This window comes from Maylandia zebra, linkage group LG19 (assembly GCF_041146795.1).
Source record: "Maylandia zebra isolate NMK-2024a linkage group LG19, Mzebra_GT3a, whole genome shotgun sequence".
Taxonomy (NCBI): Eukaryota; Metazoa; Chordata; class Actinopteri; order Cichliformes; family Cichlidae; genus Maylandia; species Maylandia zebra.
The window spans coordinates 21,918,063-21,944,099 of NC_135185.1; the positions used below are offsets into that span (position 1 = coordinate 21,918,063).

Here is a 26,037-nt window from a genome sequence, read left to right on the forward strand (position 1 = left end):
ATTTTCCTACAAAATAAAATATAGTAGCTATACCATCATAGTTATAGCGTTTCGATATCGGTGCTGATATAAATTACACTGATCGTAATTTTCATTGAGTTATTTTATGCAAAGACAATATTAGTGCAGTTATTGGTTAGTTATAACTCAAGAGTTTTTTGTGAATCAGTGACAAAAATAAATAAATAAAATAAACAAATATTGTTATTGAAAAATAATAAAAAAAGAATTACCTCAAATTATTGTCTTCCATCATATGTATCTAAAAATTACTACATACAATGTTTTTTTTATTTATTTGATAACATTTGATATAAAGCTATAAAACATGAGCTGCTCTAAAATATATTCTAACACATTTTTAACATCAATAAGTTGTAGAAAACTCCCTTTCTTTCTTTCTTTCTTTCTTTCTTTCTTTCTTTCTTGAGCTTGATGTTAGGTAGCAGCTGATCAATTATATACAAATCATGATGAAAATCTACTCTATATTCGCATTACTTTACTAGAAGTTGCATTGGGCTCAACAACTGTTTTATTTTGAAAGTCACAATAAGAAGTCTTGCTTGCATGTCATTGCTGACTTCACGGTGATGATGCTGCCCCTGATGGTCCCGGACCGGCCAGGAAGGTATCCATCTGGTGTGTGTGTGTGTATATCTCCTTGGGAAGTGCCATCCACGGATTGTGTTGAATTGTGTTGAGAAAGTATCCAGTGATCCGAGTGGAGCAGCAGCAGGCCCATAGAGGAGGTATGTGGTCCACGTCGTCAGAATTATTAGGTCTGCTATGCTGCAGTGACTGTGTCTGGGGTGCAAATCCTCTCCTGGAGCACGGAGACTTTGTTTCCATGCCCCTTGGCTACACGTCTGGTCCCTACCTGGTGTTTATACCATCCTCCCCGTGATCTATACACACCCTACAAGTGCAGCTGCATCCGTTCACCGTGCATGAGGGCAGTGTGATGATAATGTGAGGCCACTTAGATAGCAGACTGGTGCTCATTGTGGAAGAGGAGAGGAGGGCGGACTGAGAGTTAAGAGGACGCTTTTCTAGGTCGGTAATGAACGCTGTGAAGCCGATCATGCCGGATGGAGACCGGTTTCTTTGTGTCAAGTCGCACAAGTGGAAGTGTCATCATTTCACTGTGTTCACAGCTAATCAGCAAAATTGCCATATTTATTGGAATAATCATTGTGGCTGGCGCCAATTTAAAAGCACGTTTGGTTTTTACGAGGGATTTATTACATTTATTTTATGGACGAACAAGAAAAATATCAAATAAAGAGCATTTGAGCAATGTAGCCACGAAAGAAGCCTTGCGTTATAAGTTTGTAATTACCTTTATTTTATATTAAAGGTTTAGTGTATCCTTATTTATCGTGCAGTGATTTCATGCAACTCAAGCTCCTATGTTTAATAATAACTAACCGCCGACAACTTCCGTACTGGTAACTGAGCTATAGGCCTCCTGATATAGTAATGACTTTATTATGCCTGTAGCTGTCCCCTCAGGCTTTAGGAGGGTAAAAAAAAAAGCACCTGTGAGTATCAATAGATGTACATGTAATAATGGGATATCCATCACATTATCAGCTATCAGATGTGGATGTGTAAGGAGTCCATGCCTTGCAGTAAAGTTGCCGCACCCTCATACGCACGCATCCTGCATGCACACATGTACGCAAGCACGCAAGGATGGAAACACACTCACACACTACATCACACCATTAATACAGTGGTGTGGAGGGAAGGGAGGGTGTAGGTCTTAGAGACTGCTTCTTTGTCACAGATGAGCCGTTAATTACTGACAGTAATTATATCTGTGCTACCCAACAGCTGATTTAAAGAAAATATTGTGTGTGTTTATTTATGACTTTTATGAGTTAAAACGTGTTTAGGACAGAGCAGATAAGAGTAGAGGGGCCTTTAGGACCAAGAGGCCTCGGACAGCCTTACTCAATAAAATTGTCTTTGGAGTAATAATTTGTTACTTACTATAAATTAATTTAATTTTACATGAGAAATGCCTAAAACCTTTGGAAGTTTTCATACTGCCTGGAATAAAACTGTGGATTGGTCCAAAAATAACCTGATTTAAACATGTAAAACTGGAGTTAGCTGTTAAAATATGAGGGCTTGCTACACCATCCAATTCACATGTGTGTGTATTTTTATCACAGCATTCACACCTGTGAGCAGTTAAAATCTAGAGGTGACTATTTCAGATGATAACATGATTTTAGATAATGTAAGTGGAAAATGTGTACGTACCAACCATCAGTTTAGGAAATGGAGTAGAGGCAATCAAAACCATTCTCAGTTTAAGCTAAACATATTTTTACATGTTTTCTTAGGGTTAGGTTTAGGGTTAGGGTTAGATTCTTGTAATATAACAATACAGTGAGTGTAAGCAGTGTTATGCTCCTTCGGTCCTTTCAAAAATAATAGTCCCATTGACCCTTGCTTGCCCTATTGTGACCCTTAACTGGACGCAGCTTCTTTCTATTATGACGCCTCTGCACACTGAGCTGTCAGGTCTCAGGCAGTGACTGACACAGCCTACTCAGCCTTGTAGCTGATGTCAGTCACAGTGTGACAGACTGGTCCCAGAGCAGCATTACTGATCCTTCTCTCTCCTCTGTCATCTTATTCTACTGTAAAAATGAGGTACTGTAAACAGATTTTTTTCATAGAAATACTGCAGATTCCTTTGTCAGGTGGTTATAACTTTTCTTCTGTTTTGATGTACACTGTGGTTGCTTTGAATCAGATTGCCACCCTTTAGTATCTACAAAAAGCAAAAAGTATTCAGCTGTATGTTTCCCTCTTCCTCGCAGATCAATAGCCATGTCTTCCAGCTCAGCGATGGTGCGGATCCTTATAAAGGGTGGCAAAGTGGTGAATGATGACTGTACCCAGGAGGCTGATGTTTACATCGAGAACGGCATCGTCCAGCAGGTGGGGAAAGAGCTGATGATCCCAGGTGGGGCTAAAGTGATTGATGCCTCAGGGAAACTGGTGCTTCCTGGGGGCATCGACACTAGTGTCCACCTGGAGGAGAGCTTCATGAATGCCACCACAGTAGATGACTTCTACAGCGGTACCAAGGTAACAGTCTTTTCATATTGTCCCAAATTTAGAGAAGCAAAAGAGCAAACTTCATGTTTTATCACCTTTGTCACAACAGGAAAGATTAAGATTCAGAGACCATTGAATTATTGAAAAAAAGGTTTTTTACTGATGTTAATTTTAGTCACACTGTCAGTAATGCATCATTATTCTGTTCTTAATATTTGGAGATCAAATATTTAGGTTATTTTAGGCAGGAATACTTTTGCTGTCAAAGTTAGAACTAAGAAGTCAGACCTCAGACACAAATTTATAGGTCACTCCTCCTTCCCTTAAGAGAGCCAGAAGTAATATATCTATTACTTTGCAAATAAGCAGAGCACAGAAATTACGTCAAAAACTGGCACATAAAATAGTAACGAAGCATTTAATTTTAAGATCTAGCTGCAAGCAGAAAAAGCAGACAAACCAGCGGTACTAACATTAACAATAGCTGTTACTAAGGATATAAGAAGCATTTATAAAAATAAATGTCACTGGGTTGCATCCAGAGTTTATTTCTCCAAAATTAGACAAAGGTGTTTTGGCAATTTTGCTCTTGGCAAGGGTGAATGTTGGAGGCTGATATAACCGGGATACCCCACTCTGCTTCAGGGCACTGTGATGACTCATCACCCTGTAGTACTTTCAGCTTTCTAAGAGGTGACGGATGCTGGGAGCGAACAGGCCGGTAGATGCTGGTGACAGACACAATTCTTTGCTGCTTTCCATCTCCGCCAGTCATTCCTCTTCTCTGTCTCTCTCCTGGCCCCTCCCTGCCTGCTCCAGTATAAGTCCAGAGAAAAATGCAGATCAGTATCTGTTTCCATGGATACCGGGGTGCTGCTGCAAAGATTGCCGCAAAGCCTTTTCACTCACGCTATTGTGCTTGGAGACAATGGTTCCCAGACCCACGCCCCCCTAACACCCGTACTCCGTGCACGCCGCTCGAGTCTCTAGGGTCAGCTGACAGATGCTCAGTGAAGCATGAAGCACAAAACACTTGTTTGGGTTATTAAGATTTTCCTTAACTTGTGTCTGAAACATCTAAATCTGCTCGTAGGAGGTTAAAAAGTAAGAAGTGCTGATGCTGTAAAGAAATGATATAGTTTGTAGGTTTTAAAAAAACATGATTACACTGTAAGGAGCACTCAATCCTGTGCTTTAACTGCTGAAGGATTTATATTTCCATCAGCAAGAATGTAAAGATAACCATTAGCATTAATGGTAATTGAAGCTATCACTTTTATGCTTGGACTCGGGGCTGTGCTGATTAGTAGATTAAAGTTGTTTTAGTAGTTCATAAATTCTAGCACAAAATAGCACAAAATGGATTGCTTCATAAATCAATCCATTTTGTGCTATTTAATCATTTTTAAAGAAGCAAATGATTAAGTTTAAGGATTTAATTTAAGTTCGTGTCATATAGTCTCAAATTATTTAAGTCTTAAATTGCAGCTGACGATTCTAAACAAACTGAATAGCAGCTTTTAAACTGAAACATCTCAGTGAAAAAAAATCAACTATTATAGCAAATGAAAAAATGTCAGAGCAGGAAATACACCACATGTTTTTTGCAACTTATTTGACAGAATTAAATTAGACATTATAAGTGACTTCAGAGCTACTTTTGTTGTTTTTCCAGGCTGCTTTGGCTGGTGGCACCACCATGGTGATCGGACATGTTCTCCCTGAGAGGAACGAATCTTTGCTGGAAGCCTACGAAAAGTGCCGCAACTCAGCCGACTCCAAGGCCTGCTGTGATTACGCTCTGCACATTGGAGTTACTTGGTGGGGACCCAAGGTACTGGAACACTGTCGCTCTATGTCATTGTAATACGTTTCGCCTCCACGAACACTTCTTCTAAAGTAAAAACTCAACTTTGTGACTTAAATTATTATAAATGACCAGTGTGTATAAAGTATTGCAATGGGTTTCTAAGCCCCCCCCAAATGCAATATTAGGAACAGTTAGCAGCACTTTTCACATTTCCTTTCTCACAAAGTACCAGAATCTATTCGAAATACCTGGAATATGTTTTAAAATCCTTGTTAAATTTGACTAACTTTGTAATAATGAACTTGATGATCTTTAGCTGCTAATATGTCAAAGTACAAATAAATGCAAGAGACTTGTTATTTTTAAAGAGGACCTGTTATGCTAATTTCCAGCTTCTTATTTTAAATCTAGTGTTCTGCTATGATAGCTTTGAATTTACAGCTCAGATTAATCCTTATTCATATTTTGCTTGCTCATGAACATCTGAGTTCATCTTTTGTCAGAAACGAGCTGTTTTCGCTCCCTTACCCCACCCTTTAAGACGACTTCTTTTGATCTGGTTGCCCCTTTACAACCAGTGGGTGGGGCTGTTGTGCTCATAGCTAGCTGTGTGCCTGAGATGATAATGCTGACCTCATTCTTTGAATCTTTAGCCATGTTTAATATGAGCCTCCACCACTACAGGACAGTCAAGGTAAAAAGAAAGAGCATCATTTGCCAATTCTAAGGTTTTACACATCAACACAAAAAAACAAAACAAACCCCATAAAAACAAAATCAGGTCCTTAGCAGGCATTAAAATGAGGTAACTGTAATCTACAATATATTACACATTACACTGTGTCATTATTTATTATATCCGTTGTATTATATTTGACAATAATAAGGAAAAGCATAACAGATCCTCTTTAAAATAACTATTTTTGCATTCTCCTTAAATCAGGCTGGATTTCATAACTGACTTAAATTAACAAGTAAGAAATGACCCATATTTGCTTTATGACTTCATAGTTGTTAAAAACAATACTGGAACAAACTATTTATTTCAAAAATACCAAACTTTTTTTGTAAAAATAAGAAATCCACTTTGATCCCACCTACTTACAAGAATAAATAAGGTAACTCAAATAACGGCATTAAACACTCAAATTAACTACTTCAGTTTAACCTTTTTTTTCTGGATAAGGATATTTTGGAGATTGAGGCCACATTTGAGCTTGTGTCATTGTTCCCCTTGTACAGGTTCGAGCTGAGATGGAGAAGCTGGTAAGAGACAAAGGAGTGAACTCCTTTCAGATGTTCATGGCGTATAAGGACATGTTCATGCTGCGGGACAGTGAACTCTTCCAGGTCCTGCAGCACTGTAAGGACATTGGAGCCATAGCGAGGGTCCACGCTGAGAATGGGGAACTTGTGTCAGAGGTAAGGGATTTACTGGGAATTACAGTGTGTGTACGCAAATGAAAATATTGTTAAAGTTATTTAATTACATTTTCTATATATTTAAAAAAAAAACATTATTACTTTTTTTGTCAGGGTGCCAAGGAGGCATTGGATCTTGGCATTAGTGGCCCAGAAGGTATTGAAATCAGCAGGCCTGAAGAGGTATAAACATTTATAATTATAACTCTTAATGATATCCAAACTCTGGTCAAGGATATGAGATATTTTTTCTATGATTGAATAAATTCCTTGCTTTGATTTACTGTGATTTCCTTGCAGTTGGAAGCAGAAGCAACCCACAGGGCGATTACCATCGCCAACAGGGTGAGTAGGATGTCAGAAAAAATGCAGTATAGAAATCAAAATAAGGTCATTATAAACTCTAGGGATGTTAAACATAAAACATTTTAATCACCAATCTTAGCACTGCTAACACTGCAATTTAACTCCAATGATTAATCTGCACAGAGCTGTTTTTGTTGGACAAAATTGTCTTTGTGCACAACCACAGTTGATTTTAAACCAACAATCAGGATGTGATTAAATTAAAGGGCAGACTTTAGGCTTTAATTTAAGGGCTCTAACAAAACTATTACATTAGTTGTTTAGCAACCATTTTCATACACAGTGCCCCATTTTCAGAGGCTGAAATCTAACTGGATGGCTGACTGACAAACAGTTTAAGTAGGGATTTTACCCTATAATCTAAAACACCTTAAGACTACAGTTATTATCATTTGGTAAATAAAACTGAAATGAATTTAATTGAATTGAATTTGAATTGAATCAGCGAGACAGCAAAACTCTGGAAGTGGTCAAATCAACAATCTGACACTTTCTTGGAAATAATGAATGCGCGGGCCAGCTCAGGAACACCTAAAAGCCTGAAACACCACAAAAGACAGCTAAAGTGGATGATTGCACTGTTCTTTTCTTGGTTAAAAAAACAACAACCCTTCAAAACATCTAGCCAAGTCAACAACACTCTGGAGGAGGTAGGCGTATCGTTGCCAAAGTCTGCAATCAAGAGACGCCTTTATGAATATAAATACACCGAAGCTTTAAAACAGGGTGCAAACCACTGCTTACACCCAGGAACAGGAAGTTCAGATTAGACTTTGCCATAAAACATCTCAAAGAGCCTGTATAGCTCTAAAAAACACAGATTTAGCAGATAAAACTCTAAATTAACTTGTACTAGAACGATGTAAGCGAAAAGTATGTAGAAATTATTTTCATCCATGTAGTTTGTCCAATTACTGTACTTTTGAGACTTTGAAAATAAGGATCTATGAATAAAAATAACTGTACTTCTTCAACAGTTAATGCTGCTTTTGTATTAAAAAGTCTGTACAAGCACTTGTGGACCTAACTATATAACCTTTTTGTTTTCTGTTAGGCCCACTGCCCAGTTTATCTTGTGAATGTCTCCAGTATGTCTGCTGGAGATGTAGTGGCTACAGCCAAGATGCAAGGTGAGGCTCTTTATCTTTTATATTTAGTGTTACTATCTTTGAAGCAAGTGATGTGCATTAAGGGAATGTATTTCTTTGATGAGATTTGATCTACTGTTACTTAAATGTCTGCTTTGATGATCCTAAAGTCAACTGAAAATCAGTGTTTGCTTGTCTTTTAAGCTCCTTGCACTATTATTCTAGCTAATATATGTCCTTATTGAAATGTCTGACCACAGGTAAGGTGGTCCACGGAGAAACAACAACTGCCCACACTGTCCTGAACGGTATGCAGTACTATCATCAGGACTGGTCTCATGCAGCTGCCCATGTGACTGTGCCTCCTCTCCGCCTGGACCCCAATACTCCAAATTTTCTAATGAGCCTGCTTGGAAAGTGAGAAAAAAAATACTATAACATCTGTCGTTAAGTTTAATTTAATATGAATGTTTCTTGTTTCTTCCACTGATTAAATAATTAATAATAAATATGACTTCCTTTGTCCTGCTTCAGCGACACTCTAAATGTTGTGGGGTCTGACCATCGTCCATTCACCGTCAAACAGAAGGCCATGGGCAAGGATGATTTCACAAAGATCCCTCATGGGCTTCCTGGCATTCAGGACCGTATGAGCGTCATCTGGGAGAAAGGGGTGGTATGTGTGGCTCTTTTGTTCCTGTGTGGCTGTCAGAGAACTTTCACAAATAGGACATCTGTTTTGGTGGTTATGAATGTGAGCTTTTAACAAACAGACAGAACGGGCAGAAGAGACACAAAAACATCTTGGTCTCCTTTTACTGGGTCAAATGATTTAGTAGCAGTTTGTGTTTTGTGTTTATCCCTAGTATTAGAAATGGATTCAAATGTGTGTGCGTGTTCTCATTTTCAGATTGGAGGTAAAATGGATGAGAATCGCTTTGTAGCAGTCACAAGCTCAAATGCAGCCAAGATCTACAACCTCTACCCGAGAAAAGGCAGGATCATCCCAGGAGCAGATGCTGATGTGGTGGTCTGGGACCCAGAGGGATCCAAGTATGAAACTCAATCCATCCATTTATCGACCAGCTTGTCTCAGTGCAGCTTTTATATCAAAGCTGTAAAGCTGATCCAGCGTTTGCTTTGCTAAACTGGGTCACTTCTGTCTTTCAATCTCTGCCTACAGGGTCATTTCTGTTGAAAACCAGGTGCAGGGAGGTGATATTAACCCGTATGAAGGTCTGCGCTGCCACGGTGTACCGATTGTCACCATCAGCCGTGGACGTCTGGTCTACGAAAATGGCATGTTCACGTGCGCCGAGGGCTCCGGAAAGTTTTGCCCACTGAGGACTTTCCCGGATTATCTCTACAAGAAGATGGTTCAGAGAGAAAAGGTATCAGCCTGACCTGAAATACACTTACAAAGCATTGGTTTATAAACTTAAATTTTATAATAGGATGATACGGCACAGTTGTTTCATGTATTTTTCTCTATCACCGGTGCCGCACTCCCTACTGTAATGATTGAACTTCCCATTTGTTATATAAAAAAAAAAATAGGATAATTGACAAAGCAGTACTAAAAAGGCAAATATCATAGAAAAGGTTGAAGGTTGGTTAAAAATAAACCAGAGCTGCACTAATTTAAGTTAATTATATCATAATTTAGAAACATGTATTTTTCACACTATATTTCTCCTTAGTTATATGTATAATTGTAGTTTATTGTGATTTTATGTCTCATCCTCCATAGTGGAACTACAAAAGATGGAAAGCTAGAAAATCAAAAACGAATTTGTATATTTAACCAGAGTTGGCCAAATAGCTCTTAATCAATTGGGATGTTCTGTGAGAGGGAAAATGTTAGAGATTGTTGGAGCTTCCACTACAAAGCTCAGTGTTTCCCACTGATTAATCTTGATTCTGGAGGTGTAGTTAGCATCTAAGAAATTTTGCAGTGGGGTTGAGAAATATACTCAGTTGCTAAAACATGCATTGCTTTCAGTGCCCCCTGGTGGAACATAAAGCCCCTGCTAGGGGACAGCAAGGAGAGTTTGCTGATCCTATCATCTTCATATTTTTTCCTTAAAAAAGAAAAAAAAAAAAAATCTCAATAATTGATAAGAATTCTTGGATCAGGGTGTGTGAACTTTGTTAGATTCAGACAAGATTAGAGGATTTGAAGACTGTAATGAGATTAATTTAGAATGTCAATAAATATGTGCTACTTCAACTTATGTTCTCTACATTTTTACAGGAAGCCTGCAGCGTAGTTTGTTGAAAGTATTGTTTTTAAGGAATACTTATTGCTATATGTTTCTGCCAGTGCCAGGCGGTGAAAGCTGTGGAGCGGGAACCCTACACAGGTGAAGTTGTTGCCGTGGCAAATTCTGGAAAAAGAGACACCGGCTCTTCAGATCTAGACACTCCAACACGCCCCTGCACCCGGCATGGGGGCATGAGGGACCTCCATGAGTCCAGCTTCAGCCTGTCTGGTGAGGACCAGCTGATTCATACACATGGCATTGTGAATTTTATAATTATGTTATAGATACACAAAAGGAGGAATTTCCATGTTAATGGAAGCTACGGGACACTGGTAGCTTGTGATTTGGTGGCGCTGCTGCTGGTTTTATAAAATGTCTAATGACTGGCCTGATGAGGGCGCTATAGTCAAAGTAACTTTGAATAACAGCACTTTAAGTCAGCTGAAGACTATAGTTGTCCCATGTTTGGGATCAAACTTGTTTGTTTAGGCCTGCATAATCAGAGCAGTACTTACTGGCAAGCTGCTGAGGTAGAAATGACGAATGACAGGCAGCAAAAAGTCTCAGTAGAAAGAGAGTAAAGGTTTCTGACAGAATCTCACCTGCTTCCAGGGTGCATGCTGAAGAACACGTCTGAAAAGGTTAAAACTCCAATAATGATTCTAACTGTGCAACACGTGTTGCTTTATGCCTGGGAAGTCACTTCACCTGGGAAGATAATAATTGGAGTGTAGTTATAGTGAACATTTATGCTGAAGGAATCCTTGTATTTGTACCTTACATCAAATTACTTACCAATAGTTTTATCAAAACCATAAATGCTTTGATTAAATGGAAAGCAAACAAACACTTCCATCCTTTTAGTTATGCTCCATTTCCTAAATCTCCCGGAACTTAACATAAGCTCTTTAGAGAAGCCTTTACTGTACTACTGCAAAGTATGACTGAGCTTCAAGTAAGTTCTTCAAGGCAATAGCAGTTGTTTGTTTTTCGTTGCCTAATCCAACGTGATCTTGTCCCCGGTTGCTCCAGGTGCTCAAATCGATGACAACATTCCAAAGAGATCCTCAGCGAGGATCCTTGCTCCTCCTGGTGGAAGATCCAGCGGGATCTGGTAACCAGTCAGAATGCTGCTACGTAAAGCAGAAGAATGATATTTGAGGAAAATGTATGGCCAAGCAAGAAGACTTGTTTTACTTTAGAACATGTGTGGAGTAACGGAGTCATGTTTTCATTTTGAACTCAGTGCTGTTATTTAGAATTGTAAAATTGTATGACGTGGCTGTAATTATACTGCAATACGGCCAGGGAAAAATGTTTGCTAAGTGGTTATTGCTACCAAATTCCAGTGAAATGTTAACCAAATATAAGCAGCAGATATAAATTGAGTTGCAGTTGAGTTACTTTGGTTATTGGATTCTGGTAGGGGAAAATGTTGAGTCTTATTAACAGTTTTAGAAATATGAAGGTGAGTCAAGGTTTTTATGATGCGATTGTGTTACCTCACTGTAAAATACGATTTTGCACTTGTATCATGTACTATTTAGATGCCTTTTTACATGATTTCATGTCACAAGTGTCACAAAATGTCTTTTTACTCAGAGCCACGATGAATGAAATGTGACAAATTCCTACAAGGATGTCGACGTGACATTAAAAAATGTCAGTTGTGAAAGGAAGAGTTGCTACTGATCAAATGATGAGGAATATCATAATTCAAGCTTACTGTTTTTTGTTATCATTTTTTTATATTGCATTATTTGTTATGTTCTTTTGATGCTACTATGTTGGAATGATTACACAAATAAGAACATGAAGTCTTTGCTCACTGGTTCATCAGGTTCAACAGCCTTATAGCAGAATAGACTTCTGTTCCACCTCCACCAAATGTGAATGAAGCTATGCTGTGAGTACTGTGCATGTTAGCATAGTTAGAAGAACTTTAACAAGCACTGATACTAAACATGTTAGCATCTTTTCTGATCATATTTATTTCCACAGAGAGCAAACAGTCTCACCCAAATGGCCTTTTTCTCACCTGAGAACACATCATCCTGTACCACTGGTGCACTTTTAACAACTTAACAACTTTGGTTCACTGTGGTCAGGGTGTTATCGGTCATCTGACTGACACGTCTAATGTAGCACACCACTGTGAAGCACATACAGTGCTCAACAAACCTATTAGACCACCACACAGTGTGCCCCAAATTAACTCCTGAACTTTCAAATGTACTTTTACAAAAAAAGAGATGAAATAGTTAAACACATGATCATTTTTTGATTCAGATGCCAAATTACAGCTATTTACTTACATTCCTCAGTAGAAACATTTATTTTAGTGGTTGAATATTGTGCTTGAATAATTTCTGACCCAAATTTGTGCCTGCTCAAAATTTGGGTATAAAAAAGTATATTTTACTTGCCTAACAAACAATATAATTTTAGTTTTTAGTAAGTTTTTGACAGATTTATAAAATATTTGTGTTTTCTTCTTTTTATGACAGGTGGTCTGATAAAATTTGTTAAGCTCTGTATAGAAGCGGTGAAGGGATCCACTTTAGTGTTCATAAAGTTGAAATCTTCAGAGGATCAAATGCCTTCTTATGACACTGAAAGTTTGTATGTTTGTTTAGCAACTACAGAAAAGCACTGATACTTTTTCAAGTTCTCTAATAATGTATTTTTACTGTTCATTTTGTAGTTACTACTTGTGAATATTTGTCTCAGCAACCGATTCTCTCTCTTTTTTTGTATTTTGATCATGCATTCAGGATTTAGCTCATTTTAGAATCAGTTATGTTCACAAGATCTTCATGCATGTTCTAGTAAAACTCCTCCATCACTGTTTCTTTTTGGACAGAGTTCACATTTTGCTCCAGTGCATTATGCTGTGTCTTTTCCCCACCTAACGTACACTGGTGCTGAACAATGTGTCGTCACATTGAATCCTTTTATCTCCTTTTTTCGCCCCTTGGAGCTCTCTATCACATGATGTGAGTGCAAATAAACAACAATGAAATCAAATCCTGTGTCTGATTCCTGGCTATACTCGATATACTGCACATTCTTTCACAGGAAAATTACAATTTTATCCAGTTTTATGCTTTTACATTACATTTTTCATACTTCTCTATATTTCGCAGACATTTGCCATTGCTAGTAACTCTTTTGGCTTGTTAGGCTCCTTCGTCACATTTCACCAATAACAATTTTCACTTAATAGGACAAATGTAAATAACTGAAAACAGATGGCATATATAATTAGACAAAAAATATAAGAGTGCTTTTTCTTCTTTTTCAAAAAGGGTCTGACCACTTGATTGGAAACTGTCAAACTAAATTAAATTTATACTGTAGATATAATAGATACAGATCACAACTAAAATACTGGACCCAGCAGTATTAACAGCAGTTTGCACATTAAATCAACCCATAGAAATTCTAAAACAGTTCTTTTGTAAAAAATGATCACTCCACTTTGTCCTTCGTTCACATATCTTATCCAGCAGCAGATAAAACAGCAACATGTGAAGCCTGACCCCACAAAAACCTTAGTCACTCGCAGTCCTAAGATCCAACCAGACACATCATGTGTCTCTTAGCTGGAACAGGCCAAAGTCCTATTTATAATGAACCTTTAACAGCATGGAGTCGGGCGCACGCGCAGTAGAGGCTGAATTGTTGCAGCCCCAGACAGGGCGGCCCGTTACCAAGCACTGCACCGCGCAGGGTCTGACAACGACGACAGCAACGGGCATTGACATAAGGAATACTGCCAGCGTGATAACACCACAGACGCTCCTGAATACAGTGAGTATCGCCGCATTTACGCCCTGCCGACCCACCCCGTCTCTTAAATCTCTCCTTTTTCTGCGCGTAAAGGGGTTTAACGGGGAGCTGTGCTTTATTCCCATGCAGCGAGGATATTTCCCGTGCGCTGACAGTCCTGAGGTATTCGGGGAGGCCTGTAGAGGGGGCCGCTATGAGAGCAACACCCAGCGTTGCGGCTTTTTTTTTAACCAAAAGCACCCAGCAAACGAGCACATTTATTGTTCTCAGCTCGGGTTGAAATGTCAGACCCCCGCCCATTTGCTCTTGCTTGACTTCAGCGATTTGCGCTCAGGATTTTATTTATTTATTTTTTGCTGCAGTCATTATGGGAGCTTTTTCCAAGGCCCGATAGATTTTTGGAGAATAGATAGACTTCCCTTCGTGCCCTTATTTAATAAATGTACGCCCACTGCGTGGTCCTTTGCTGCTCATGTAGCTGAAACATTGTGATTTTTTCCTCATCCTGGCTAGTAGTTGCTCGTGGGGTTAGACGCTACAGCCATGCAATTTCAGTATAGCCAATGGCCCGTGGGAGAATGCGTTGCTGAAGGTGCATTCACAATAGAAGTGTTATCATCAGAAATCACAGCACGATTCAGCATCAAACTAAAAACTGACAGACGTGGTTTCATTAGTCTTTGGCTGTCAGGTGCAGACAGAGCGGCGTGTGACCTTAAAAAGCATCATTTTAAAGTCGCCACGTTGCCCGTGTTAATATGCATATTGGTGCAGGAAAGGTCTGAGGTGTTACAAGATCATTTGGACATGACACCGCATTAACAGGCAAGCAAAGTGAGCACAGAGAAGGCTGGAGATGCCAGATGTGTAAAGCTGCTGACAAATACTCCGGATTTTTTTCTCTCTGTATAATCAGGGAGGATTATGCTTGAAACACATTTTTAGATTAGAACTGAGAATAAAGATGCTTCTTAGGGACTCAGTTTATGTCTGAAAGTCAAATTTCCTCCCTAAAAGCTTGATATCCCCATTCTCAGTGGGCTTTACAGCTGCAACAGACTGTGGCCCAGCCCCAGGATTTACAGTCAGACAGGGGGTGAAAAAATAATTCCTAAAAATTGAAGAAACTGCAGTGCAGTTTTGGAATCTGCCTGTATAGATTATAGGGTTTAATATTAACATGGCCCAACGAAGAAATCCAGGTCAGTACAGTAAAAAAAAAATGGATTCAGTGAAAGTAGTGCAGTGATGTAGATTCACAAGTTAATGAAGTCAGAAGTCAGTTTAACATTTCCTAATTCCAGCTTCTTGAATGTGTTGCTATCTCTTTATGTTTAACCGAGATAAACATTGTTTATATAGCGCCAAATCACAGCAACCCTCGGGTGCTTTGATACTGTAAGTTAAAGACCTTATAATATTAGAGAGAAAACTCCAACAATCAGTTGACACTCTATGAGCAAGTGCTGGTGACAGTGGGAAGGAAAAACTCCCTTTTAACAGGAAGAAGCCTCTGGCAGGACTAGGATTAGGGAGGAGCAGTTGTAGCTGGTTGGGGGTGAGGGGAAAGATAAAAGAGCAGAGGGAAAAGGAACACATGGAAGAAAGCCACAGTTTAAAAACTAATTAATAATGATTGTTAATTGTTAGTGATAAAAAGCCATAGTGGTGTAGTAGATAATGGCATAATAATCATGTATAGTAGGTTTATATGTTTTGCAGTGTTTGCATGAGAAATAGGCACATTGTTTTTAGCAAGTAATTAATTGCAATAATAATCATTATTTAAGGCCTAAATAAGTCCTGTTTCAGTCTTTCAAATCCAATATAAGAAGCTTGGTAAATGTTATGTACAGTAGTTGGTAGCTTGGTTAAGGAGCATGCAGAATGGTTACTTTGCCTAGATTATACTATAAAAACAATCCCTACATTTTTATACTCATACCTTGCACTGACCAATCAGAGAGATTAATCATTGACCAATATTCTTCCTTCAACTTCCATTTAAGGTTTTCAAGTCTTGCTAACAGGAAAATGTAGCTGAGTGGTTGTTTCTCTCTTTTCGACTCAGGGATGGCAGTGAATGTGTACGCAACATCTGTGTCCATTGACAACCTCAGCCGACATGACATGCTGGCGTGGGTCAACGACTCTTTGCATCTCACTTACACCAAGATTGAACAGCTCTGTTCAGGTGAGGCCTGAGGTTATTTTTTCCCCCTGAAATAAGCTGCTGAGGTAATTTTGGGGCAACTCTTGACCGAAATAACGAGATCGATTTGTTGTGTCTTTATGTTTTCAAGGAGCGGCGTATTGCCAGTTCATGGACATGTTGTTTCCGGGGTGCATTCTTCTGAAGAAGGTCAAATTTCAAGCCAAGCTGGAGCATGAATTTATACACAACTTCAAAGTTCTTCAGGCAGCTTTTAAACGGATGAGTGTCGACAAAGTCAGAATCACTTTATTATGGTTTTATTATTTATTTCATTTATGATACCTGAGATAATTAATTGTTTTACCTTTCATACTGATATACGTGTGTGTATCAAGTGGAGCTTTTCAACTATTTCCTGTTTTCATTGTCCAGATAATTCCTGTAGAAAAGCTTGTAAAAGGGAAATTCCAGGACAACTTTGAATTTGTGCAGTGGTTCAAGAAGTTCTTCGACGCCAACTATGACGGCAAGGAGTATGACCCTTTACTAGCCAGACAGGGGCAGGACGTGGCCCCTCCCCCCAATCCAGGTGATCACTTTATCCACAAACCAAAGAGAAACCAAGGTAAAGCCAAACATTTTGCCTTTGCTGCACGGTCTTGCTGAGCTTTGGATGGCTCAAAAGCGCTCCCTGCAAGCAAGTGGTGTGAGCAGCACGATTCACAGAATGACTTCTTTGATCCATCTCACTGCCCAGCATTCGCAAAACCATGACACTTTAGGTACAAGTGAGTCATTGGTAATATTCTAGTAATCGTCACAGTGCCTAGTGGGATGCAGCGTTAGTTTGGCAGAAAATCCACATTTGTTCTGATCGATCATGATCAATAATGCCCAAACACCTGCAGAAACAGCAAATATAGTTATCTCCCCAGTGTCCTGCATCGAGCGACTGATGCAACACTGTTGCAGCTTTGTCTCTATTAAAGCTGGTTTGATAACAACAAATTCTTCCCTTTCTACTAACGAGAGTGGTGTCAGCCTGAACAGCCTCGCCCTGTCTCTGTAAAAGCTTTTTGCTTGAAGATCATGGCAAACAATCTAATTTAAGCTGTAGTATGTCATAAGCCTGCTTTGTGACTTTGTCACTAGCAAGCAGTGTGTTATAAATGGGAAGAATGATTGCACTTATTTTTAAAACTGAAAATACCATAGACTGTATATAAAAGATGGATGTCACTCATTGCATTGTGGGCTGCTGTTTCGAAGCCTCAAGTCTGGCATTTACCTTATTTGAACATGAGCGTCCGGTTTTTGCACTAGTTAGTCATCTTGGTTAGCCAGGTGCTAATAATGAACAGTTTGAGCAACTTGGAAAACAGGCTTAAAAATGTGCGTAGTAGAAAAACTGAACAGCCAGCTCCTTAGCCTGTTGCACCCTGAAGAATAGCAATTATTTTACCATTATTAGGCCCATAATTTATAACATGAATATCATTTGTAATGTATCGAAGCAACCAATACATTGTGAGAATTAAGGGCATTTTTTCACTGACTTGTGCACAGTCCCAAAAACTATTTGCAACCAGGAAAGCCACCCCATCTTGGCCAGTAAAAACAAAAAACAATGATAAATAAAAACAAGTTTTGCACTACTTGATTAGCGTTACTTTTAAGACCTGGAAGCCGCTTCCATCTTTTATATACAGCCTGTGGATAATGTGTTCGCATGTTTTGTCTTTGAGTTTATCTGAAACACCTTTGCTTAAGCACTTATAGAGGTTTAGTAGGCAACAGGTCTTTTCGTTTTTAAGATCTTGAGTCAAATTAAAACAACCTTTGGTCATTTATATAAATGAATCGATAATTTGGCTATTTAACCTCAGCACTCTAAATATGTGTCATTTCTATCAGTTTAGTTGTAAAACAATTTGAAACCTTTTACATGTCAAAGGCATAAAATTCTTCTACAAGATGATTGCATCAGCGCTCTATAATGTGCTATATCCATCGCCACAACTGCTAACAAGCCAAAATAAGTGCAATAAATCTGTCTTAAATGAAATGCTGAACCACTCCCACCATCTCTAACCACTCCAGGACCACAGAGGACATCCCCAACAGTTCCCAAAAACATGCCAACACCGCAGCGGGTCCAACATAACACTCCAGCCTTGAGGAAGAATCCGACTTTGTCAAGAAATGGGGGCAGTGATGCTGAAATCATGGAGCTAAATCAACAGGTAGAGTTGAACGGGAAGGACAGAAGGCCGTGTGGCTCTTTTGTTCTGATTTCATCCTCCAGACTAGTTTTTGACTACCAGCTTAAGCACCTTTTTCTGTTTTTCTAAGTTGATGGAGTTGAAGTTGACTGTAGATGGCCTTGAGAAGGAAAGAGACTTCTACTTCAGCAAACTACGGGATATCGAGTTGATCTGCCAGGAGCACGAGAGTGAAAACAACCCCATTCTCAGCAGGATAATTAACATTCTCTACGCAACAGAGGTATCTAGCCATTATAACAGATATATAACAGATTGCCATACTCTCTCCACTGTTGACAGTGAAAAGCAAGGAGAGCAGAAGACCTGATAAAATATTATCAGGTTTTCTGCCCTTCTTGCTTTCAATTCAATTCAATTCAATTCAATTCAATTCAATTCAATTCAATTCAATTCAATTCAATTCAATTCAATACAATACAATTCAATTTATTCAACGCAAATCACAACATCAGCTGTCTCAAGGCACTTTTTTAAATACATACAGAGAAAAACCCAACAATCATATGATCCCCCATGACCAATTTAGAATCAGAATCAGAATCAGAAAGGGTTTTATTGCCAAATGTTGAACAGATTTACAACATTAGGAAATTAGGTACTTTGTGTGAGACATACGATAAGACAAACACTTAAATAAAAAGAAAAAGTGCTAAGCAGATTGATATATACATGAATGCAGGTGATGATCAGTGCAAAAATGTAACAGGTGTGGAGAACACAATACAGGGTCATGGGAATCCCCCAGCAGCCTACGCCTATTGCAGCATAACTAAGGGAGGATTCAGGGTCACCTGATCCAGCCCTAATTATAGAAAGGAAAGTTTTAAGCCTAATCTTAAAAGTTGCAATAGTGTGTGTCTCCCGAATCCAAACTAGAAGCTGCTTCCATAGAAGAGGGGCCTGAAAACTGAAGGCTCACCTTCCATTCTACTTTAAATACTCTAGGAACAACAAGTAAGCCTGCAGTGCAAGAGCAAAGTGCTCTAATATGGTGATATGATAATATATATATATTTTTTTTTTTCTGTATCTTAGGAAGGCTTTGCACCTCCAGATGATGAAGACCTCGATGAGCAAGCTCACCTGGACCAGGACGAATACTGAACCCATCGTGTCCCTACCCTCAAACATCTCCATCTTTCTTCCCCTCTTCTTTTTCCCCTCATTTTTTTTCTCCTGTTTGCACGCTTTCTGTAAATACTCACCATCATCCCAGCTTTCTGTCTGTGTTTTCCTTTCTTTCTCATGTGCATATCTGTTGGTAACCTCCCCCTCCATCCTCTGGCCATCTACACACTCTTCACAACATCTCCGTATCAATATTTGCTGCTCCTCCCTGCCTCCATTTACACAGTAACAATAACAGTAATGTATGACACATCCCCAGTTATTTCAGCATGAGTAATGCAGAAAATAGAGCCGAGAGCTGGCTGGCATGGAGGTTGTTATGGCGAACAGTTGAGTTTAAGTCTGTAAATATTACCGACATTTTGATTACCGAAGGAACAATGTCTTTGCTCTTTATGGAGTAACTTATTTGCCTTTGGTGCGTTGTTAATACTACTGTTAGAGCACAGGACAACACTGCTCCCATGTGCAATCAGGACACTCCTTGAGCTACTAAAACTGTAACAAAACTGACTTTTTATTAACACTTTATTATTTATTATTTATATTTCATTTAACTTTCTGTAGCAAAATTGGTGCAGACCTACTGTACGTGAACTGAAAGCTGAGGCCATGTGTGTTACTCATATCGGTTTGTGCTTCAGTCAAGCTTTTGGTTTCTGTGACGGTGGGTCCATGGCATGTAGAAATGCTGAAGGAAATTCTTTGGTGTAATGACTCAAGACTTATGATAAGTGCTCTGCAATTATTCATTATTGATCAGCAACATATCTGAGCATGAGAATGTTACACATTGACTGTGAATGAGTGATATTTTGTACGTGTATTTTGTGTGCAGATTTTCTTGGATGTCGCACGATCCTGGTTAATTGCCATTGTATCTTTTTAGGCTGACATACCGCAGTCTATTTAGGTGTAAAATGTAAAGGTGGAAAGGCACCTGGATTCTGGCAACTTGGTTATCGAGTGTAGCAGATCTAAAGGTTTAACTCTACAATATGAAAAAGCCTGACACTGAATTAAAAACAGAGACATTTTCACATGTTCTACTGCTAATCATGCTGTGTTTATACTTTAAATTTGCTGTAAAGGGTTGCCCAGGGTTTTAGAGGTGTCTCAGAGAAAGTCATTATTTAGAGATCTAAGACCAGTTGACTGGTCATCAAACAAGGAACTCTCCTTGTCCTTCCCTAGTTATTTTTACTTTGCAAACTGGCTGTTATCTACTCTGGAACTCGCATTCATCGACCATATAAACATCTACAGAACACTCATCTTTTGAGTTTTGAATAAATAAACAGTTGTGAAACAAGTTGTTTTTGGTGTATTTGGGGTGATGCATTGTGGTGAATGACTGGGATTGTATTAGGAAAGTTAAAATGTGTTAACGTAGCTAAATTAAACCTTGCAAACTACATGTTTTTTTAAGACTTTACCTGAAATTAGAAACTAATCAGCCAAGCCGTTAAAGATGACTGATGAAGTGAATAAAATTGGTCACCTTTCATGACCTGAAATACAGCCCAGGGAAATCACAGTATACGTGTCAGAGATAATTATACCACAAACTGAATTGGTTGTATAACTATAAAGCAAGGCTGTTGCTAGGATCTTGAAATCTCCGTGCTTCACAAAGGTTTAATTCACAGAATGATCCTGAAATTAAAAAAAAAATCAGTGCAATTTCATGTCTTGGGAGCTTGGAAAGAAAGTCACTGGACTTCTGTAAGTTTGTTGAAGATGAGTTTCCTCTCATCAAAGAAGCTTCTTCAGTTCTAAAACCAAATGGTGGAGAGCCCCAGGTATTTACACCCTAGTGGGAGTTGTCACTTAAAAGGTCATGACCCACTATTGATCATGTGCCTCATCCTTTTGCCAGTTAATAGAATTATCCAAAATGTCAATATTTTTTCTAATATGACATTTGCCATATTTCCAGTCTTCTTTTTTTTAAAATCTAATATTTTTTTCCTCAAGTGTATTAAGTCATAAGATCAAATGTGTGTTAATAACAGTTAATGTTCATAAGATTATTTTTGCAACATTAAAATGGTAAAAATTGACCACCTTCCCATTGATACTTTTACCCCTAAAATAAAAGTTCAGTCATTAATTCTAATGCTTATAATCTTAGAGTCATGAAGCTACAGTGCATGACAATACATTTACATTTAATAGAATTCAATGTATCATATAAAAACCAGTGAACATTAGTGAATGTTTCAGAAAGATATAGGGACTCAAAATGGGCACTACCAAGACCACTAATGAACTGAAGTACAAACAAATTCAGGTATGAAAATATTGATAAATCACAGATTGGCAGATGGAACATTCATATACGCATTATTTGTGTTTAAACAACTATTAGTAAATATGGTCCAGTGACACTATACATTCTTTTAATGGCAGGAAAGAAATCTGCCACATTGTGTTCTAGCTGGTACAAGGAGATATGATCATGAAAATATGCACTTTTCACAGCAGATGGCATTTCAGTGATTATTTTAACATGTATCATTCCTTTCATTTAGATGAGATAATTTCAGGATCCTGGAAGTCTGCAGAACTAACTTCTGAGGAATTCTGGTATAAAATGATAAAGTTAACCCTGTAAAGCCTGAACCACGAAACAATTGCCAGAAAATTCTAATTTGCTTATTTATTTTTGAAAATGGAGTGGTTATTGAATCTTCTGACAAAATAAGTAAATAAATATGTATTTTCCAACAAATGTTGTTACATTTGGTCATTGCTTGAAGATATATTGTGCAATTTGTTTAGTTTTTTTTTTTGGGGGGGGGGTGGGGGGGGGGGGATCACTCTGATGACGTAGCGATCTCAAAAACCCTAAAAAACCTGTGTATCAAATAGGATATTTTTGCCATTAGAGGGTAAAGGCTTGCTCAAATCATGTGATTTGTGAGTAGATGTCATAATACAGATGGAAACCAAAAAAAATACTGATATCAGAAATCTTGCCTTTGACTACAGCTTCTGTGTCTTTATATTGAGATATCAGTTTATACTGCTTAGGGTCCTTCTGCTTGGCATAATGGTTGTCACACTCATGGCTAACTAAGGTAAAACTGAGACATCACTAGTAAAATTTATCTCACTGTGCTTTATTATCACATGCACCTCAATAAGGAGACATCATTTTGAAGGAACTGAACATGATTTATTGAAATACAGCTATTTAGCAATTACGCCCCATAGTGCTATGTAGAACAGGAAGTAGAACAGGACCCCTGGAGTCTAGACGCTGGTGGTGGAGATGAAGCAGGTGGAGATAAGGGTGAGGAGCTCTATCTGGCCAGAATGAGGTAGGGATGGGGAAGAGGCAGGAAGTAACAATGAGAGTCTCAAAGGCTGAATGACAGAAAAGCAGTGCGATTTAAAGATCATCACACAGAGGCTGACTGGTTTGCAGAAGGGGGACAAGAAAATGACTGGAGCAGAGTGATGAATACAGAGTTAATTTAGACAGCAAGGGAAAAGTGAAAGTGTTGCAAGGAATAGAGAAGCCTGACACCCAGTAACGATGAAAGATGAGTGAATCTTGATCTTCCTGCATAGATTAATTCTAGGAATATTCAGGTCTTTTGCTTGTAGTCTTTTTTTGTGAATGAAACGTTTTCATTTTTTTTTAATTGGAAGAAAAATGTTCTGAAGTTCTACGTTTCAGCCCTCTGGTGGTAGTTGGAGGTGTAGCAGGTTTCTTTTGTATATTTTGTATTTTGTGTAATGTTCGGTATTTTGAACAGCTCTTACTATGCATATGATTGTTTTATTGGTAAAATGAACACAACAAAAGAGGATTTCTATTTTTTTTTCCAGATTCTTTTTTAAAAATTCATCTTTGGTTTCCTGAACTATGCAATCTGCACTCAAAAATCACAATATAATGATAACCCTTAGACACATAGTATTATGAAATTTGTTTTAGGTGGCTGGAGTAACAGATGAGACTGTTTCAATTTCCAGAAACTTTAGACAATCACTGCAAACACTGAAACTTGTTGATGTATTTACTCCACAAGTTGACACAAATCCTTAGGACACAGTAATATACATCATTATGTGTTTTTTAACCAGAACACCTGCTCCAGTTAGAAATATGTGAGACTGAAAAGAATAATTTCTGGCACTGAATAAAATTTAGACATGATGTAAATTATAATTAAAGTTTGGCCTCAGAGATTTGGATCTCAATTAATGAGATCCATGGATAAACTGTTATGTTAAGTGACTGTCCCACTTCAAACAAAGTGACAGTTTTTGGCTACTCGGAGGTGAAAAATGACCATAAAAGGATGCAATAAAAAGAGGTATAAAACAGGAAAAAATGACTACAAAACACTACAAACAAATATGAGGTGTGGAAAAAAAAACACCAAAAGGAAATTGTCATGTTAAGCAATGCAAAATACTGTAAAATAATGTATGTAGATGCAAAATTGCAAAGAAACACAAACTCTCGACAAAGATCATTATAGCAATTATTATTATTTTTAATATAGATCACTAGAAAGAGGCAGGGCATATTTTTTTTAAGCCACTCCTGTAATTTTGTGTCTCTTTCAGAGTCGCTCCGATGTCCAGTTTGCTTTTTGTATCAATTTGGTGGATTTAATTTTATGTGTATTCTCTTTTTATGACACAAGAGGGCACTATTTGTTTTCATATAAACAGAGGGTTATAATTTCCCATGCAGACTCTCCAGGTGCAGGTGTGTTCACTGACCCATGCTGTAATTTGAATATTTGCTATATATTCCATATTATCATCCCAGAAAAAAACATTTTTGAAAAAAAGTTTTTATTATGCGATGATAAAAAAAATCTTAAAAAATATATATTTTAAATATTTTACCGGACTGACAGCTAACCTAGCTCTGATTCTGACACACAATTATCAACGTCTATAAAACAAGGCGATACCGTCTCTCCGATCTGTACAGTCAGCACAGGTACCTGTAAAGAAATCAGCTCAAACCTGTTGGGTTTTCATAGATTTATGCTATCATGAGTTGTGTAGAACTGAACATCTTTCAGCACATAGAAAAAAGATAATATTACATCAGTTTAATATACCTTCCTTTTAATTGATGTTCATGTATTTACATTTAAATATAGATTTGGTTTGTCAGAATGAGCAAAATGAACCAACCAGTATCTGGCGACCAACTAATATGGGCCCTGTTAATGAGACAAATATAATGGAAAGGTTGAATGAGCCTCTCCTCACACGACCTCTGTGTTTTCTGTTTCATTGGGAGAGGTGGGTGGTTTCCTCCTACAGTGTGTTTTGCACACTTTCATGCATCACTGCTCCTCACAGTTTAAGTTCTGCTGTCACACATGCTCTCATGCACTTCCACTGAAAACTGAGTCAGGATGGTGTTTCCAATGTTGGTGGTTCTTTTGTTAGGCTTTCTGAGTCAGGGTGAGAGTTTTGAAAACATTTCTGACATATAAAACAAATTTTATGTTTGGTGACATGTTATCTGCTCTTTCTGTGTACATTGAGTTTGAGAGTTTAAAATGCCTTACTGATGTTTACTATTTTAAAGTTAAAAAATGCTGTTAAAGTCTTTGTTTTATTTCTTCATTTCAGGGTCATTTGCCAATAACTTTCTGACTCAGACTGATGAAGCCAAGTCTGTCAGTCTTGGTGGGACCGTGACCATCAGCGCCACAGGGAGTTCAAATATTGGTCCTGATCTCAGTTGGTACCTTCAGAAACCTGGACAGCCTCCCAAACTCCTTATATACAAAGCATCAAGTCTCTCCTCAGGAACTCCGTCACGATTCAGTGGCAGTAGATCTGATTCTCAGTACACTTTAACCATCAGTGGTGTTCAGGCTGAAGATGCTGGAGATTATTATTGTCTGGGTGACCATGGTGGTGGAGTGTTCACACAGTGATATATAGCTGTACAAAAACCTCCTTCAGCAAGACTGAAGGCTGCAGGTGCAGATAGCTGTTGCAGAGGCTGTGATGAAAGTTACTGGCCCAGTGAACACAAAAAGAGCACAAACACAAGAACATAAATACAACTGAAGAAACTAAAAGCTTAAACATGCTGATTTAACTCTGCTAAAAAACAGTAAATGTAGTTTTCCTCTTGAACTGATCAACTAATAAAATAGAAACATATTATTTACTGTTACAAAATACACTAAATCACAGCTAAATCACAACAGTTGCCTCAGAGAGCTTTATATTGTAAGGAAAGGGCCCTACAATAATACAGAATAGACCAAACTAAAACATGTTATGTTACTGAAACAATAAATAACGGGTTATAACCTTGACTGTGTGATAGATTGGTGGTCAGTTACTGAAAGGATCTTCATTGAAGTGGCACTACAGTCTTAAAAATCTGTAGTACATTGTATTTTCTTCTCTACATTTTGCACTGCACACAATAAGGTAACATAATAATAAGATGTTCTAACAGTTTTTAAAATAGAGTTCTCACATTTAAGACATAGACTAAGTCACAAAGTGTTCCACATTTACAATATAATGCAAATGTAAAAAAATAACTTCACATATCACACAAACAAGGTACCCGTACATTATACATGTATTTACAATACATGTATTTTTCAGTTAAACATTTAATATAAAACATATA

General features: G+C 38.1%; 2 protein-coding genes across 4 annotated transcripts; both read left to right on the forward strand.

Moving 5' to 3' along the window:
• The first annotated feature begins 597 nt into the window (after positions 1-597).
• dpysl5a (dihydropyrimidinase like 5a) lies at positions 598-13,052 on the forward strand. Of its 2 annotated transcripts, none has more exons than XM_004540234.4 (13): positions 598-752; positions 2,841-3,111; positions 4,757-4,915; positions 6,134-6,313; positions 6,428-6,496; positions 6,614-6,658; positions 7,734-7,809; positions 8,028-8,184; positions 8,302-8,443; positions 8,678-8,820; positions 8,951-9,158; positions 10,091-10,259; positions 11,064-13,052. In XM_004540234.4, exons 2-13 carry the CDS (start codon positions 2,851-2,853, stop codon positions 11,147-11,149), a joined length of 1,695 nt encoding a protein of 564 aa, XP_004540291.1. In that variant the 5' UTR covers positions 598-752; positions 2,841-2,850; the 3' UTR covers positions 11,150-13,052. The 2 variants fall into 2 exon arrangements, with proteins under 2 accessions (XP_004540291.1, XP_004540290.1); XM_004540233.3 differs by lacking the exon at positions 598-752 and adding an exon at positions 2,589-2,670.
• Positions 13,053-13,687: 635 nt separating this feature from the next.
• mapre3a (microtubule-associated protein, RP/EB family, member 3a) lies at positions 13,688-20,703 on the forward strand. Of its 2 annotated transcripts, none has more exons than XM_024806345.2 (7): positions 13,688-13,844; positions 15,895-16,017; positions 16,127-16,272; positions 16,411-16,603; positions 18,079-18,221; positions 18,331-18,483; positions 19,299-20,703. In XM_024806345.2, exons 2-7 carry the CDS (start codon positions 15,897-15,899, stop codon positions 19,365-19,367), a joined length of 825 nt encoding a protein of 274 aa, XP_024662113.1. In that variant the 5' UTR covers positions 13,688-13,844; positions 15,895-15,896; the 3' UTR covers positions 19,368-20,703. The 2 variants fall into 2 exon arrangements, with proteins under 2 accessions (XP_024662113.1, XP_024662114.1); XM_024806346.2 differs by having other exon boundaries at positions 16,411-16,567.
• The last annotated feature ends 5,334 nt before the right edge of the window (positions 20,704-26,037 follow it).

Excerpts from the sequence above, each read along its gene's own strand:
- mapre3a (XM_024806345.2), top strand. The coding sequence starts at position 15,897 with ATGGCAGTGAATGTGTACGCAACATCTGTGTCCATTGACAACCTCAGC. Across the intron at positions 16,018-16,126 it reads GATTGAACAGCTCTGTTCAG|GAGCGGCGTATTGCCAGTTC; the intron begins GTGAGGCCTGAG and ends TATGTTTTCAAG. Across the intron at positions 16,273-16,410 it reads AACGGATGAGTGTCGACAAA|ATAATTCCTGTAGAAAAGCT; the intron begins GTCAGAATCACT and ends TTCATTGTCCAG.
- dpysl5a (XM_004540233.3), top strand. Across the intron at positions 6,659-7,733 it reads CGATTACCATCGCCAACAGG|GCCCACTGCCCAGTTTATCT; the intron begins GTGAGTAGGATG and ends GTTTTCTGTTAG. Across the intron at positions 9,159-10,090 it reads AGATGGTTCAGAGAGAAAAG|TGCCAGGCGGTGAAAGCTGT; the intron begins GTATCAGCCTGA and ends TGTTTCTGCCAG.